Genomic DNA, 15,247 nt, shown 5'->3' on the forward strand with positions numbered 1-15,247 from the left:
TCAATAAGCAGAAAAAAATATATCTCAAAATACTAATGCATTTAAATTTGTTTTAAATACTATTCCTTTGTTAATAGCTATAACTGTAAATAGTGCACATCATAAATATTCATATAGTTGTCCTTAAGTTTAATTACATTTTCTACTATCTGTTTTAAGTGTAAAAATATCTATTTTTCATATAACTGGTGCAACGTCTTGGTTTTAAACAGTTTTTTTACCCATACCTTCACCTACTACAGTGTAACCATGATAAGGGAAAGGTTGTATAACGTGGTTCTGATGGTCATATGCAGGGCAGGGGACTCAGCAAAGTGTCTGGGGTGGGCTGCAGACTGTGCTGTTGGAAGGGCATGGTCTCACACACACACACACACACACACACACACACACACACACACACACACACACACACACACACACACACACGCATGGGTCACTCATGGTCTCACCAGGTCAGGTGCTGCTTGGTATGCCTGGAGTCTAATTTTCATATATTAGCATACTGTCAGACAGCTTCAGAGAGCTGGATCCGACCCAAAACCAGAGGGAGAAACAGAGAGGAGAGAGAGAGAGAGAGAGAGAGAGATGCTGGAAGCTAAGATGTAGAAAGTGATGGATAGAGCAGAAAATGTGATTATTTGTGCTTACCTTTTCATGAATTGTAGGTGCATGGCTGCACTTATAGGTACTTATTGACAACTGTCCTGTGTGTATGTGTGTGTGTGTGTGTGTGTGTGTGTGTGGGTGTGTGTGTGTGTGTGTGGGTGTGTGTGTGTGTGTGTGTGTGTGTGTGTGTGTGTGTGTGCATCTGTTGGTCATGTGTATGTGTAGGTTTAGGTGTAGGCAATGTGTTTGCTTTTATGTGTGTGTGTGTGTGTAAATATACATATAATGATAAAAACCTTACCTGTATCTCTCTCATCCTCTCTCTCTTTCCCTCTCTCTCACCCTCTCTCTCTCTCTCCCTATCTCTGTCTCTTTCTTTTTCTTTTTCTCTCTGTCTCTCTCTATCTCTCTCCCTCTCACCCTCTCTCCCTCTCCCTATATCTGTCTCTGTCTCTCTCTCTCTCTCTCTCTCTCTCTCTCTCTCTCTCTCTCTCTCTCTCTCTCTCTCTCTCTCTCTCTCTCTCTCTCGTTTGTCCTCTCCTGCTGAGGGACACTGATGTGTGTTTACTGGTGTTGTGTCTCTGAGCAGGGAGGCTTGTAGCACAGCGAGGGTCTCACACAGGTGTGAGATACACACGCACACACACACACACACACACACACACACACCCCCCCCCCCCCACACACACACACACACCACACACACACACACACACACACACACACACACACACACACACACACACACACACACCTTCCATGCAAATACACACACAACACCGGCTCGTCCAGGATTGACAAATATGAAGATTAACAGCATCATGGCTGGAATATAGCTTAATGAATAAGAAAACCACTGACTACAAGAGACTGTCATTTACAAATGCAAATAGATCTTGGGGTACAGTTCAATAAAAAGTCTGTATTATTTGTACAAGTAACATTAAACACAGAGAAACCCTGTGTGCAAAGCAGAACTCCCAGTGCATATTAAGAATAACAGAATAACCAACATCGAGTGATGGGAATTTGACGGATAAAGTTAGAGGAACGTCAGATGGAGTTTCTGGGAGCTGGATGTGTTGCGGTCCCGATGTGATGGGCAGGACAGTCTTCATCTCACTCACGCACAAAGGCTGGCCTGTTCTACCATGGCCACCGAGTAGCCCCGCCATCTGTCAACAGCCCCCACAGTACAAACATTGTGTTATGGCACTGACTCACACACACACACACACATGCATACACACACCTGACCATCCCAAACTATTACATCTCAGCTTGAAGGCTTGCCAGAGCCCCTGAACAACAGAGGGCATCTCCATCCAGAGCAATGATATCACAGAGATTCTAGTGAGCTGCTCTCATCACTCTCGCTCTACCACACATTATTCTCCAAAACACACACACACACAGGCATACACAAACATGTACACACACAACTGTACACACACAGAGACACACACAGTGTTTGCGAGGGGGCACAATAAGATCTGGTCACCATACAACTAGGCTGACAGTAGAGTACTGAAGAGCTATTGGAGAAGAGAGAGGCCTCTGTCTGAAGAAGGACAGAGACGATACAGCATGAGAGAGAGAGAGAAAGAGAGAGACAGAGAGAGAGACAGAGAGAGAGAGGTCAGACAGTCCTTACACACTGCTTATGGTGCCCTCCTTCACTAAGATGCTTATTCTTGTGTGTGTGTGTGTGTGTGTGTGTGTGTGTGTGTGTGTGTGTGTGTGTGTGTGTGTGTGTGTGTGTGTGTGTGTGTGTGTGTGTGTGTGTGTGTGTGTGTGTGTGTGTGTGCTCTCCAGCAGGTTCTCTCATACACACAGCTGTGAACAGGGTGTAAGGAGACAGGAAGATTCAGACTGCACTACCCGTCACCCTGGCAACAGGACACCACCTGCATCTCCACACACACACACACACACACACACACACACACACACACACACACACACACACACACACACACACACACTTCTTCTTCTACAACTTATTTTAGTCAACCACTATCCAAACAGGTCTCTGCATTCTGCAGTCTCACTAAAATGTTTCAGACTGCACACAGCGATCAGTACACTAGGAACATCCTGCAGTGTCCTGTAACTGCAGCGTCCCGTAACTGCAACATCCCGTCTCTGCAGCGTCCCGTCTCTGCAGCGTCCCGTCTCTGCAGCGTCCCGTCTCTGCAGTGTCCCGTTTCTGCAGTGTCCCGTCTCTGTAGCATCCCATCTCTGCAGGGTGCGTCTCTGCAGCGTACCGTCTCTGCATCGTCCCGTCTCTGCAGCGTCCCGTCTCTGCAGTGTCCCGTCTCTGCAGGGTCCTGTCTCTGCAGTGTCCTGTCTCTGCAGCGTCCCTCTTGGCAGCGTCCCGTCTCTGCAGGGTCCCGTTTCTGCAGTGTCCTGTCTCTGCAGCGTACCGTCTCTGCAGTGTCCTGTCTCTGCAGCGTACCGTCTCTGCAGTGTCCTGTCTCTGCAGCGTACCGTCTCTGTAGCATCCCGTCTCTGCAGGGTGCGTCTCTGCAGCGTACCGTCTCTGCAGCGTCCCGTCTCTGCAGGGTCCCGTCTCTGCAGGGTCCCGTCTCTGCAGGGTCCCGTCTCTGCAGCGTCCCGTCTCTGCAGGGTCCCGTCTCTGCAGGGTCCCATCTCTGCAGTGTCCCGTCTCTGCAGGGTCCCGTCTCTGCAGGGTCCCGTCTCTGCAGGGTCCCATCTCTGCAGTGTCCCGTCTCTGCAGCGTCCCGTCTCTGCAGGTATGGTCTGGTTGGTCAGACTGTGTGTGATGGTGAGAGCTGTGCTGTGTGGTTGGGCGAGATGCAGCTGAGGGCTTCACTCACACAGGCTTACCAGTGCACATGCAATCAGCCACAACAATAACAAGGAAAGACACAAAGTCTACTGGGCTTAATTTCCCCAGAGGCCCTCCATGTTCACACACACACACACACACACACACACACACACACACACACACACACACACACACACACACACACACACACACACACACACACACACACACACAGATGAGCTGCTGGTGGAATAAATGTCAGGTGTGTTTCTGTGCTTTAGCTCTAATTCTAAATCTCTGGGTGTTTACTTCCACTAATGAACAGCTCAGAGCATGCGAGTTAATTTACCATGTGTGTGTGTGTGTGTGTGTGTGTGTGTGTGTGTGTGTGTGTGTGTGTGTGTGTGTGTGTGTGTGTGTGTGTGTGTGTGTGAAGGTGTGTATCCATGTGGAGTGCATGTGTGTGGTGTGAAGTATGGAACATGGGTTAATTTAGTAGAGGATCATCGGTGACTCAGTGGCTCTGACATGTTCAACTACGGGCTGGAGTTTGGATGGAGGACAGAATGGAGTATGATCACTGGGAACAGTGGGTGAACTGGGTATATATGATTCACCTGTTATGTAATGGAGTATGATCACTGGGAACAGTGGGTGAACTGGTTATATATGATTCACCTGTTATGTAATGGAGTGTGATCACTGGGAACAGTGGGTGAACTGGGTACATATGATTCACCTGTTATGTAATGGAGTATGATCACTGGGAAGGAACAGTGGGTGAACTGGTTATATATGATTCACCTGTAAAGCCTCCATCCACAGAGGTGGGAGATTTAGTACAAACCCCCTGAATAACTCCTGCAACAGGTAGTGTATCCATGTCCTAATGGCAGGGCTAAAGTACTGATTTCCTAATGGCAGGGCTAAAGTACTGATTTCCTAATGGCAGGGCTAAAGTACTGATTTCCTAATGGCAGGGCTAAAGTACTGATTTCCTGATGGCAGGGCTAAAGTACTGATTTTCTGATGCGTTAATCATTAGCTGTGAAAAAGTGTGAAAGTTACTCACGAGAGAGCAAAACAACATAATCGTTGGTCTGTTGCCTAGGAGACTGAATCTGAACGTAGTACCATTTATACCCCCAAACAAAACTAGACAGAATTAAAAAGACGTTACACACACACACACACACGCACACACACACACACACACACACACACACACAGATTGAGCAGCAGGCCCCCTGTGCCCAAGCGCTACCCAAACCAGTGCGACTGGCGGTCACACCCATCTCTGTCGGCAACAGCTGCTGTGGGGCGATGATGTCGTGTGGCACAATACGGCATGTGAGGGGCACAATGGCGGCAGTGTGTGCTGGACATGCTGTCATGGGCCACTCACCCGCCCCCTCCGCCCAACACACACACACACAATCACACACACACACACACACACACACACACACACACACACACACACACACACACATTCTCACCCGCCCCCTCCACCCAACACACTCTCTCTTCAGAACGTTGGGACCCCTTGTTTGGAGGCTTGTGTTGGGGGACACAACACTACTCCCCAGTAACACCCCCCCCCCCCCCCCCCACACACACACAAACACACGCTCACACACAGACACAGACACACACACACATCCTCTCGCACACCCGACAAGGAGGATGCTCTTGGCTGCCATGGCGACCCCGTTTTGCATGTCCCTGTGTTTGCATGCTGTTTCTGACGTGATAAAGGATGAATTGTGATAAACTAAGTTTCTGCTGAAGTCTGTGTGGATCTGATGACTTGTTTAAATCCTCCTTGTTTAATATGAATCACTCCTTTGTTGACTCCTAGCCTGTCTTATATGTAGCCTGCTATAGGCTGTGACTCTCCCCCTCTCTCTCTCTATCTCCCCCATCTCTCTCTTTCTCTCTCTCTCTTTTCCCATCTCATCTCTCTCAACTCAAAAAAGCCTCTTTTTTATCAGACCATATACAAGCCCTGGCTGTGTTTTTTGTCTTTAAGGGAAGACGGTATCTTTCCACTTTAGGCAGTCTTTCATTATCCAACATGTGTGTGCGAGGCCTTTCCGTGGACATTCTAGCCCCACCCTCCTCTTCATCCTCTTCCTCTATCTGATTGTGATCATAAGGCATGGCTCACTGTCATGACTGGAAAACAGCCTGTCCACAGACAGCACACAGCCTGGCCCCAGTGGCCCCTCAAGACTACCTGACACTCCCTGGGGTCACACACACATACATGTAGTCACGCCCATATGAATGCATTATTCTTTCCCCAATCTCTCTATCTCTTTCTCTCTCAATAACACACACACACACACACACACACACACACACACACACACACACACACACACAGGGAGGAAAAGCCACCAGGGGCCAATGAGGGGCCATGCTGTGATAGTGTAGCTAACAGGCTGTGTTGGGAATAGCTGCTCCCAGGTTAGGAGACTAGGAGATATGCTGTAGGATCGTGTGGCTAACGAGGCCAAACTGGGAATTATAATGTGCAGCACTGGGACGTGGGGGCCGGCTGTGTTGTAACCTGGCTGCAAAAACATGCTTAATTATGTGCCTATGTGTGAATAAGTGATGAAATTGAAGACGGTGCTTGTGCTACAGTGAGGTATATTGCTGTAAGTTGTGTTGCTAATCCCTCAGTCACTAAAATTCTTTAGCTTCAGGCTATCAAACTATGCAAGAAATGTAGTGACACTAATGAAATAGACACATACATCATAACTTTAGATAATATGTAATGTATAAATAACGTGTAATGCATTTAGATAGCTCATCACGTGGCAAATGAAACAGAAATGTAACATTAAAGAAATGGCCACTTTCTAGGAAAACAAGCCCATGGATGAATGCACTGAACTGTATGTTCACCTGTGTGGTATGTCCTCCGCCATGTAGATTGGTGTCTGCATCATATATGCATGCTCTGGTGTGTGTGTGTGTGTGTGATTGCGTGTGTGTGTGTGTGTGTGTGTGTGTGTGTGTGTGTGTGTGTGTGTGTGTGTGTGTGTGTGTGTGTGTGTGTGTGTGTGTGTCTGTTTCTTTCTTCATACTGTGAAACGTAAGGGTATTTCTCACCATAGATAATGTAAAAAATATATATTTTTATATGAAAAGAATATAGATTATATATGGGGCAGAGATGATTTAAAATTGCATGCAGGTAAATTCTATGACACTTGGGACCCTGTGATATTGTACTTTGACAAACTGAAGAGTCTTATATAACATATATATATACATATAATACTCCCTATTGCTGATTGTACTCTCGGACATCTTTAAGACTGCTAGACCTTAGTGAAAAAAAACCCCTGATGAGTGGACAATATTTTTTCCCTGGTGTTTATGCTTGTTTTTGTCTTATGTAAACATTGAAAAAGATTGGCACTCATGTAACTATGTATAAAAACTGATGTTATGCTTTTCCACTAATAAAAAATTTGTTACAAAAAAAATTGCATGCAGGTAAGTTTATATAACTGCTAACACTAGCCAAAACCCATTTGATCATGGAGACAATTAAATATTACATATATGATACATATACTTACTGCACATGTGTGTCTGAAGAGCAAGATGTCTGTAGTCTGTTAGGAACCCCTTGTATAAGAGGAAAGGTTGTCGTCACAGTTTGACACACGGAGGTACATGGACACCTGAAATTCACATGCCAGTGTTAAGCAAGTTCTGAGTTTCTGTGTGTGTTTGTGTGTGGGTGCACTATAACTTGAATAGTACATAATGTGTTTGCCTGCGTGTGTGTACGTGAGTTGTCTGTGATTGTGTGTTTGTGTATATGTGTGTATGATATAAAGGCATGTGGTAGCCTCAGTAAGGGGTCTTGTGGAGACTTCAATTGGACAGCTGGAAAGCCAATCTGTCCTCTTTCTTGGCCGGTGACGGCAGGGCATAGAGGCGCCTGCCTCAGCTCGAGCCGTTACACCTCTGCCCTCCTGCACACGCACACACATGCACACTTTCACACACACTCTCGCAGGGACCTGGGAGCAGGCCGCAGCCGGGAGCTGACAGCTCGACACAGTCCACCCAGCGTGTGGTCCGGCTGGGGAGGGGGAGTGGAAGACCTGGGGGAGAGTCTGGAGACCTGGAGGAAGCTGTTACTATAGCTAACAGCCAGGCAATCTGCCAACTGTGTGTGTGTGTGTGTGTGTGTGTGTGTGTGTGTGTGTGTGTGTGTGTGTGTGTGTGTGAGAGAGAGAGAGACAGACAGACAGAGAGAGAGAAGGATAACATGCTTGCCTACAACACTACCTACTCTACTCTAAAGATAGAGTAGAGGATACACAAAAATAATAATAATAATCCCCACTTGACCTCCTCTGGACCACTTTTCTCCTTCAAGCTCGAGTCCTGCTCCAAAGGTCTGGGAGCTTGAGGGTCTGAGCTGTTCCCAAAACTGCACCCTTCAGGACGGAGATCAGGGACGTTGTTCTTGGGATCTGCTGGGTTTCTCCCAGTTTGGAGGGATATAGCCCCTAGTGCTCCGACTACCATGGGAACCACTGTTGCCTCCATCTTGTCTAGCTCTTCCCTCAGCCCTTGGTACTTCTCAAAATGTTCTTTGTTCTTCATGTTGATGTTGCTATCTCTTAGAGTTGCTACATTTATCACTACAGCCCTCTTCTGCTATTTATCCATCAACACTCTGTCTAGTTGGTTACCATTTAGCATGTTGTCAGCATATAACAAGGACATAACCAGAGCACATTTTATCAACATAGTTTGTGGTATAAAAAATGCAACTTTACCTTGAAATCTAAATCTAAACGAGACCAAAAATATTTTATGATCAATGAGGGGAAGCCATACCAATTTTTAAGCAGCCTACAAAAGATGGTGGAAACCCTTATGAATATAGAAATACAAGTCAGTGAGTGTATGTTATTCACATTTTGACATACATCTACAGTGACTGACATATTTTGGTGTGATGCCAGTCATGTGTATAAGTGTGTCCATGTCTCAATGTGTGTGTGCATGTGCGTGTGTGTATGTATGTGTTTATTTTTGGCAGGCACTACCATGGTTTCAGAACGAAACTGGCACCATCTGTCTGTGGGACTCATGGCCCAGTGAGGGGACGTCCTGAATCCTCCTACATGCACACGCACACACACACACACACACACACACACACACACACACACACACATGCTCTCTACGTGGTAAAGTGTGTTAAATACAGCTGTCCCTTTCATCACCCTAATTAGATAACCTTTAAAGATAACCTTTGATCCAGTACAAAAGTGATTTATAGCCTACCATATGAAAAAATATTTATTACAGGATCTTTGTTTGTGTGTGTGTGTGTGTGTGTGTGTGTGTGTGTGTGTGTACGGCCTGGACACGTGTTAGCAGTGATAGAGCAGGACTATATGATCTAATGAGGAGTGATCTGAGGTGACAGGAAGCTGGTGGTCTGAGTGACATCATTCCCATTACTTCAGCCAGTACAAGCAGCACACAGACTACTGGCATGTTGGATCATGTGGTGGTGGTCCCTGGTGCAGAACCTTACAATACACTGAGGGGGCATGTACTTACTATCAAACAGTAAGCTGCCATGTCGCATCGCTGCAACATCTGAGTTTCACACATCACAAATGTAGTACACAAATGTAGTAAAATGTAGCAAACCTGACAAATCTGCTATCTGAGATAGTTCAACATTAACAGATAAACAGATAAAACGTGTGTTTTTGCCTTTTTTGCCTTTATTTTTGCATTTTTAAAATTTAATTAACTGTAACTTATTGAAATTCATTTTTTGTAATTGTTCTAACTTTTGGGGGAAAAAATAATATTAATTTATAAAATCATGATGATGATGATGATGATGATGATGATGATGATGTGGACATAAACTTGTGAACCATCCTAAAAGGAAAACTGGAAATACGCAAGACTCCAGGAAAATAAAACGAAATACAAGACACTGGCGCCGCCTTCAGGATTAACATTACAGTGGAGTCTAGTGCTCATCGATGTCTCTGTACTCAACACACTCCCTGGCGCGTGACCCGAGGCCGTTTGTTGTTCCTCTGACGGGAGTCCCAATCACTCTAGCTTGCTAAGCTAGCTAACGTTATATGAGTGGGAATGGAGAACAAGAAGTTTAAAATCAATTTGGACGATTCTGCCTTTAGCAGGGAAAGAATTCCGGTTGGTATAGTTTAACTATTTTATTGCGAATTAATGGATTTATTTGTTTTGTAGCTAGCTAAGCTAATTAGCTTTATGTATTTAGGTTAGCTGGCTCAATTTTCGTGCTATAAACTATAACGTAACTAATTAGAAAAGATACTAGCCAAGAGTTATTGGGTACAGACCTTATAGAGGATGGCTATGGCTATCGCCCAACACTGATACTGCTTCAGAATTCGTACTTGTTGTTTAGTTAGTTTAGCTAACTGCCAAAATAACCTAGATTGAGTACCTGATGGTCTGCGTCACTTCCTGTTTGGGTTCCAGTGTTCTCCATATCACAATGATACCATATAACACAGAACAAATGGCATTTCCCCTCAGTAGCATCCCTGAATTTGGGCAGTATTTGTCAAGAGTTTACTGTTTCCCCCAACAGGTGGCGTCTCTGTTCAAGCCCTCATCAAAAATAGTCCAAGAAGAGACCTCGTCAACCCCCAGCGCCCCACAGACTGCTGGCCAGCCGTTATCTTATGCAGAGTTCATAGTTCAAAACAAAAGCAGAGGTGCATTGGAAGGTGCCCATCGAAAAAAGTCAGCGGACCCTCTTCAGACCGCCAGGCAACATACAGGTGCTGTGCTTCCAACATGCGAGTCAGTTCCAGAGGCTCCCACGGACGCCGAAAAACCTCAGGCTGGGACAAGCGGGGAGGAGGGACCAGCTACAGTGGCATCGGAGATGCCTCGTGATCCAGGGAGGCAGGAGGAGGATCTCGGAGGAGTGAAAGAAAATGAAGGTCAAAGCACAGAGGAACGCAACAGTATGGCACATCTGTTAGGGTCAGGGAACAGCATTATCGTCAGCCCACGACAGGTATGGGTCTATTTAAAATGTTTTGTGAATAGTCCTCTTCACATAGACTACTCATGTAGACTATTACTCTATGTAGACTACTACTCTGTGTAGACTACTACTTCACAGACTACTCAGTGTGCCTTTATTGCATGTGAGTATTGAATAAGAACATGTGGCTTGTTTGGAGCTTTACTTTTTTGTGTGTATTTATGCCCATCCCATTTTCAGAGAGGAAACCCTATTCTAAAGTTTGTGAGAAGTGTTCCATGGGAGTTCGGAGAAGTAGTGCCCGACTACGTCTTGGGTCGCACAACGTGTGCACTTTTTCTCAGGTAGTCACTTGAGTAGTGCAGCGTGTGCAAGTCTGTGTGGTTTTTTGAACGTTTCAGCATCAGTTAAGGTGTGAAACCACCCTGCACTTCTCTGCCTTGTCAAAGAAGTTACTCAGAATTCTGTAACGCTGGTGTACAGTTTATAGTTTAATTATTTATCAAATTATACTATTGTTTTTTTTTTCTTCTGTGTTATTCAGTTAGACAAGCATAAAGCAGTATGAATATTCCTTACATTTTGTGTTCCGTATAGCAAAGTGTAAGCCTTTGCTGATATCTAAATCCATGTGCTTGAGTAAATAAATAAATAAAAACCTCTTTGTCTCTGTAGTCTGCGGTACCATAACCTGAACCCGAACTACATACATGAGAGGCTGAAACACCTGGGGCAGGCCTTCACTCTCCGGGTGCTGCTGGTGCAGGTTGATGTGGTAAGACCGTGGGGAAAAAAAAGTGATCTTTCTGCTTTGAAGATTATCTCGTTTTCCATTACTCTGCTTCTGTGTCTGTATGATTCTCTCTCTCTTTCCCACCTGTTTCTGTCTAGCATGTCCTTAAGTAAGATGGTACATATCATTCTGTTTTTATTGATCCTTCATCCGTATGTCATATAAGCATTGCTATTGTTGTCCGGCCTGCTTGGTCTGACCGCTCTGTCCTCCGCTGTCTTGCCCTTTGCTCAGAAAGACCCTCACCATGCGCTGAAGGAGCTGGCTCGGATCTGTGTCCTGGCTGACTGCACGCTCATCCTGGCCTGGAGGTGACCCCAGTCCACTCTGTCTGCCCTCATCATGTAGTACTCTGAAAGTGGTCGTGAAAAAGCTGTGTGTATGTGTGTGTTTTCTAAAGCCCAGAGGAAGCAGGACGTTACTTGGAGACATATAAATCGTACGAAAAGAAGCCCGCAGATCTACTTAAAGAACAAGTAGAGAAAGATTACTTATCCAAGGTCTGAGTGCACCAGCAGTGTTTACACACTCAGAGTGATTATTACCTCTGAACACGCTTCTTACACGTCTCTCTTTTGACTTGGCAGGTTACTGATTGTCTGACCACAGTGAAGTCCATTAACAAGACTGATTCCATCACTCTGCTGTCCACATTCTCGGTAGACTCCTTTTACTTTTAGACATTTATATGGATGGACTGTAATGATACAGTTATTAGCTTGTGTTCTGTATGAATGAGCAAGAGAGCATGGCTGTCCTGGTCCACACAATCTGCTGATATAACATTTACTCTCATCAGTGGTGCAATTACTTACTTTCTGAGGTGTATGCAAACATACTATCGGCGCCCCCCGAACGAAAGTTGTTGACGGGGGGGGGGGCGAACGTAAGATGGACACAAATTAAGTATTACATCGATTTGGCGCCCCCTCTAGTGCAGCGCCCCTATGCGTCGCATACGCTGCATGCCCCCTTTTTGCGCCACTGACTCTCATAACATACCTTTTGTGATGTAGTAGAATTATTTTTATTCATATTTACACATTATGGATTCTTTATTCATATACTGGATATTTTTGCATATGCATGTCTACGTTGTGAATATTCAGCATGTTTGAGACGTGTTCATCTCTGATGTGTGCAGTCTCTGGAAGGCATCATTAGAGCATCGAAGGAAGAGCTCGTTCTGTGTCCTGGGCTTGGCCCTCAGAAGGTTAGTTCAACACACTGAATTATCTCAAAAGACTTGATTTGAAGTCTCTGTTATTTTGAACTTGTCTGATTTAGAAAGTGTCCTTCTTATTAAACTGTGGCCTATTCTGGATGGATCAGGATGTAATTATTATCCACTGATGCTGCCTGGTTTTAGGCAAGAAGGCTGTATGACGTGCTTCACCAACCCTTTCTGAAGTCCAAAAAGAAAGAAAGCGAATGATTTAGACTTTGGATTTCAGCGGCTCGTGTTGGGAGGTTAAGATCTGTGGTCGGCCACCTCCCAGTATACACTGACAGCACATAAAGGCCCGTGTGATCACAAGAGCCTGGTTTGTGTTCCTGTCTGAGAGCAGGACAGAGGAAGATCTTCTGTCTGTGGAGAGGTCTGGAGTACTTGTACCAGCAAAACATTTGCTTTTACATTTAAATTATGCACCTGAAAATAAAATTTTAGATTTCTGTACATTGATTTTTGTTTGTTACAATAAAGATATATTTTTATAGAGTTTGTCAATTTTGTGCATAAAATGTTCAGGGACCATGGAACAGGGACTATGTTTTCTTTCTGGAAATGAACTCCATGAGATGAAAAGTCTTAAGTGCATTTATTTTGTTATTCACCATTGTAACTGTAAAACATTACCAAAAATTTGTTCTTTGCCCATTGGCATTTCGGAACTTTTTGCCCATGACACTTTCGATCCATCCTACGAATGAGGTGATGTTGATGTACACCTGAGGATACTCCGGTTTGTTGCATTCACCTGGATAAGTGTAGATGGCTAAGCCGTGTGGCTTATTGCTGCATATCAGAGGCCCGCCCGAATCTCCCTGTGAAAGAGGGAAACATGGGTCACAATAGCAACGAGAGCAGTTAGGCTACATGGGAGTAGCACCATGTACCAGAGAGGCAGATGCTACCTGGCAGAAAGAGTTGTTCCTGGCTGTGGCTGTGCACATCATGCAGTCGGGGTGAAAGTATTGCTCCCACTTCTCTTTGCATTGGGGCAGAGGCAGCAGTGCGACGGAGACCTCATACAACACGTCTGACGCTGTTCCGTGTGGTTTTCTCATGCCCCAGCCTGCTATGGTACATTCTGCTTGAGCTGGGGGCTTGTCGTGCTTTTTTGGAAGTGCCAACACTTTCACAAACTTATTCAGCTTTGCTTTGGACTTCAGCTGTGTAATACAACATTTGGAGGGTAAAACTAAAGCCATCAGCTGAGGGGGTAAATGGAACAGTGGAACTGTGGTTGACATAGAGATTGTAAGACCATAAACACTTACCTTCAAAAGCATAATATCCACAGTCCACTGGTTTTGCAAGTCACCTTCTTCTGTATATTTCTTGTATTTGGGATGCCTGTGGTGTTGTTGTACTTTGATTCTCTGCTGACTCTCCTCATGTTTTTGGATATTGTGAGCCCCCAAAACAACCTCCAGGAATTTGGGACCAGCATTAGGAGACAAGATGGTACTATTTAAGAAATGTACCATATAAAGAACAGGTTATGTTGTGCCACAGTGTGGTGACTGACATCCCACTATCCAAGTATTTTTTACACATTTACACATACATTTGGATGATTTATCTGTGCCTTTATTTAAATTTTCAAACATTTATTTCCTGATTTGAATTGTCAATTTTCATGTGATCATGCAAAGATTGTCTCAAAATAGTAAAATGTTATTCACTTAATATGCATTTGCATTCCATGATAATGCATTTGACCACCAAACCTCACCAAAACTCAAAAAGATGTCAAATTTCCAATGTTAAAGGGGATCATGACAGGACTATAGCACGCTAAGCAGTTCAGGTGCGTTCTTTAAAACATTTAAAACACAGAAGCTTTGTGATTTACTTCCATAGTATGGCGATGCCCTGAGAAACAAATGCAAAGTTTGCTTGCGTTTTTTGTGTGTGTGTATAATAAAGTAATCAAGCATTCTTTGTCTTTTCCCCTCGTAAACGTGAACAACGAGGGCAGCTTGAGGTCGTCAATAGCCACATGTGCCACATGCTGTTGACTTTCTGTGCTGCGCAACTGAAATCTAAAGCAAAGAGACAGTTACTTCAGACAGTGGGCCACAGTCAGAACAAAGTCTTGTCTGATGAGAATCCCTCCACATTTATGACTGCCGCCGTGCTGCACAGACACCATGTAGGGTCGAGAGTGCTTCTTTACTTCCTTCCCTCCAACAATGCCACTCCGCGTCGCTCCTGAGAAACAACACAGCTCATTTACAAAAGAGGCCACTGGACATGTGGCATTCAGTAACCTTCAGTCAACTAACTTCTGAGTACACAGACATGGGCAAAAAACGCAGATGAAAATGACAACGGTCAAAGCGCAGTGAAACAGATTCCATAATGACGGGAGAGATCGGAGTGAAATGGTGGGCAGGTCCTACCTGACAGCGTGAGGAGGGAGAGGAGAAGAAAGATGCAGACTGTCATGGCTGACCACGGCTCTGCTCTGAAGAAGAAGGTTCTGGGTTTTATGCATATGCTCACACACACAGTAGTACGGAGGCAGAGGTGGTGACTCCTGTGACTCTGACCTAAAAGTCACAGGAGTTACCACCTCTGCCACCACACTACTGTGTGTGTGTGTGTGTGTGTGTGTGTGTGTGTGTGTGTGTGCATATGCATAAAACCCAGAGCCGCCTTCTTCAGAGCAGAGCTGTGGGAAGACAGGAAAGATGATCTGAAACTACATGTCCATATGTAGTATGGACATGTTCTAAAACTGAAGGTTTTTAATCTAGTCTG

The 15,247-nt window shown here is 45.0% G+C and overlaps 2 protein-coding genes and 1 long non-coding RNA gene across 3 annotated transcripts; 1 reads left to right on the forward strand and 2 right to left on the reverse strand.

The window, feature by feature from the left end:
• Nucleotides 1-1,483: 1,483 nt before the first annotated feature.
• On the reverse strand, nucleotides 1,484-10,386 carry LOC143511916 (uncharacterized). The gene is made up of 3 exons (XR_013130302.1): nucleotides 9,912-10,386; nucleotides 7,006-7,110; nucleotides 1,484-1,784 (listed from the first exon to the last, which is right to left on the reverse strand). It is a non-coding gene; the product is annotated as an uncharacterized LOC143511916 (long non-coding RNA).
• On the forward strand, nucleotides 9,476-12,974 carry ercc1 (excision repair cross-complementation group 1). Its single transcript, XM_077001650.1, has 9 exons — nucleotides 9,476-9,637; nucleotides 10,059-10,493; nucleotides 10,704-10,807; nucleotides 11,139-11,238; nucleotides 11,491-11,567; nucleotides 11,657-11,756; nucleotides 11,844-11,915; nucleotides 12,401-12,469; nucleotides 12,626-12,974. Exons 1-9 carry the CDS (start codon nucleotides 9,575-9,577, stop codon nucleotides 12,689-12,691), a joined length of 1,086 nt encoding a protein of 361 aa, XP_076857765.1. The 5' UTR covers nucleotides 9,476-9,574; the 3' UTR covers nucleotides 12,692-12,974.
• A 91-nt stretch (nucleotides 12,975-13,065) lies between these two features.
• LOC143511915 (granzyme B-like) lies at nucleotides 13,066-15,053 on the reverse strand. Its single transcript, XM_077001652.1, has 5 exons — nucleotides 14,887-15,053; nucleotides 14,548-14,695; nucleotides 13,759-13,948; nucleotides 13,393-13,650; nucleotides 13,066-13,302 (listed from the first exon to the last, which is right to left on the reverse strand). The coding sequence occupies exons 1-5, from the start codon at nucleotides 14,930-14,932 to the stop codon at nucleotides 13,111-13,113; spliced, it is 834 nt and encodes a 277-aa protein (XP_076857767.1). The 5' UTR covers nucleotides 14,933-15,053; the 3' UTR covers nucleotides 13,066-13,110.
• Nucleotides 15,054-15,247: the final 194 nt, after the last annotated feature.

Source organism: Brachyhypopomus gauderio, chromosome 4 (assembly GCF_052324685.1).
Source record: "Brachyhypopomus gauderio isolate BG-103 chromosome 4, BGAUD_0.2, whole genome shotgun sequence".
Taxonomy (NCBI): domain Eukaryota; kingdom Metazoa; phylum Chordata; class Actinopteri; order Gymnotiformes; family Hypopomidae; genus Brachyhypopomus; species Brachyhypopomus gauderio.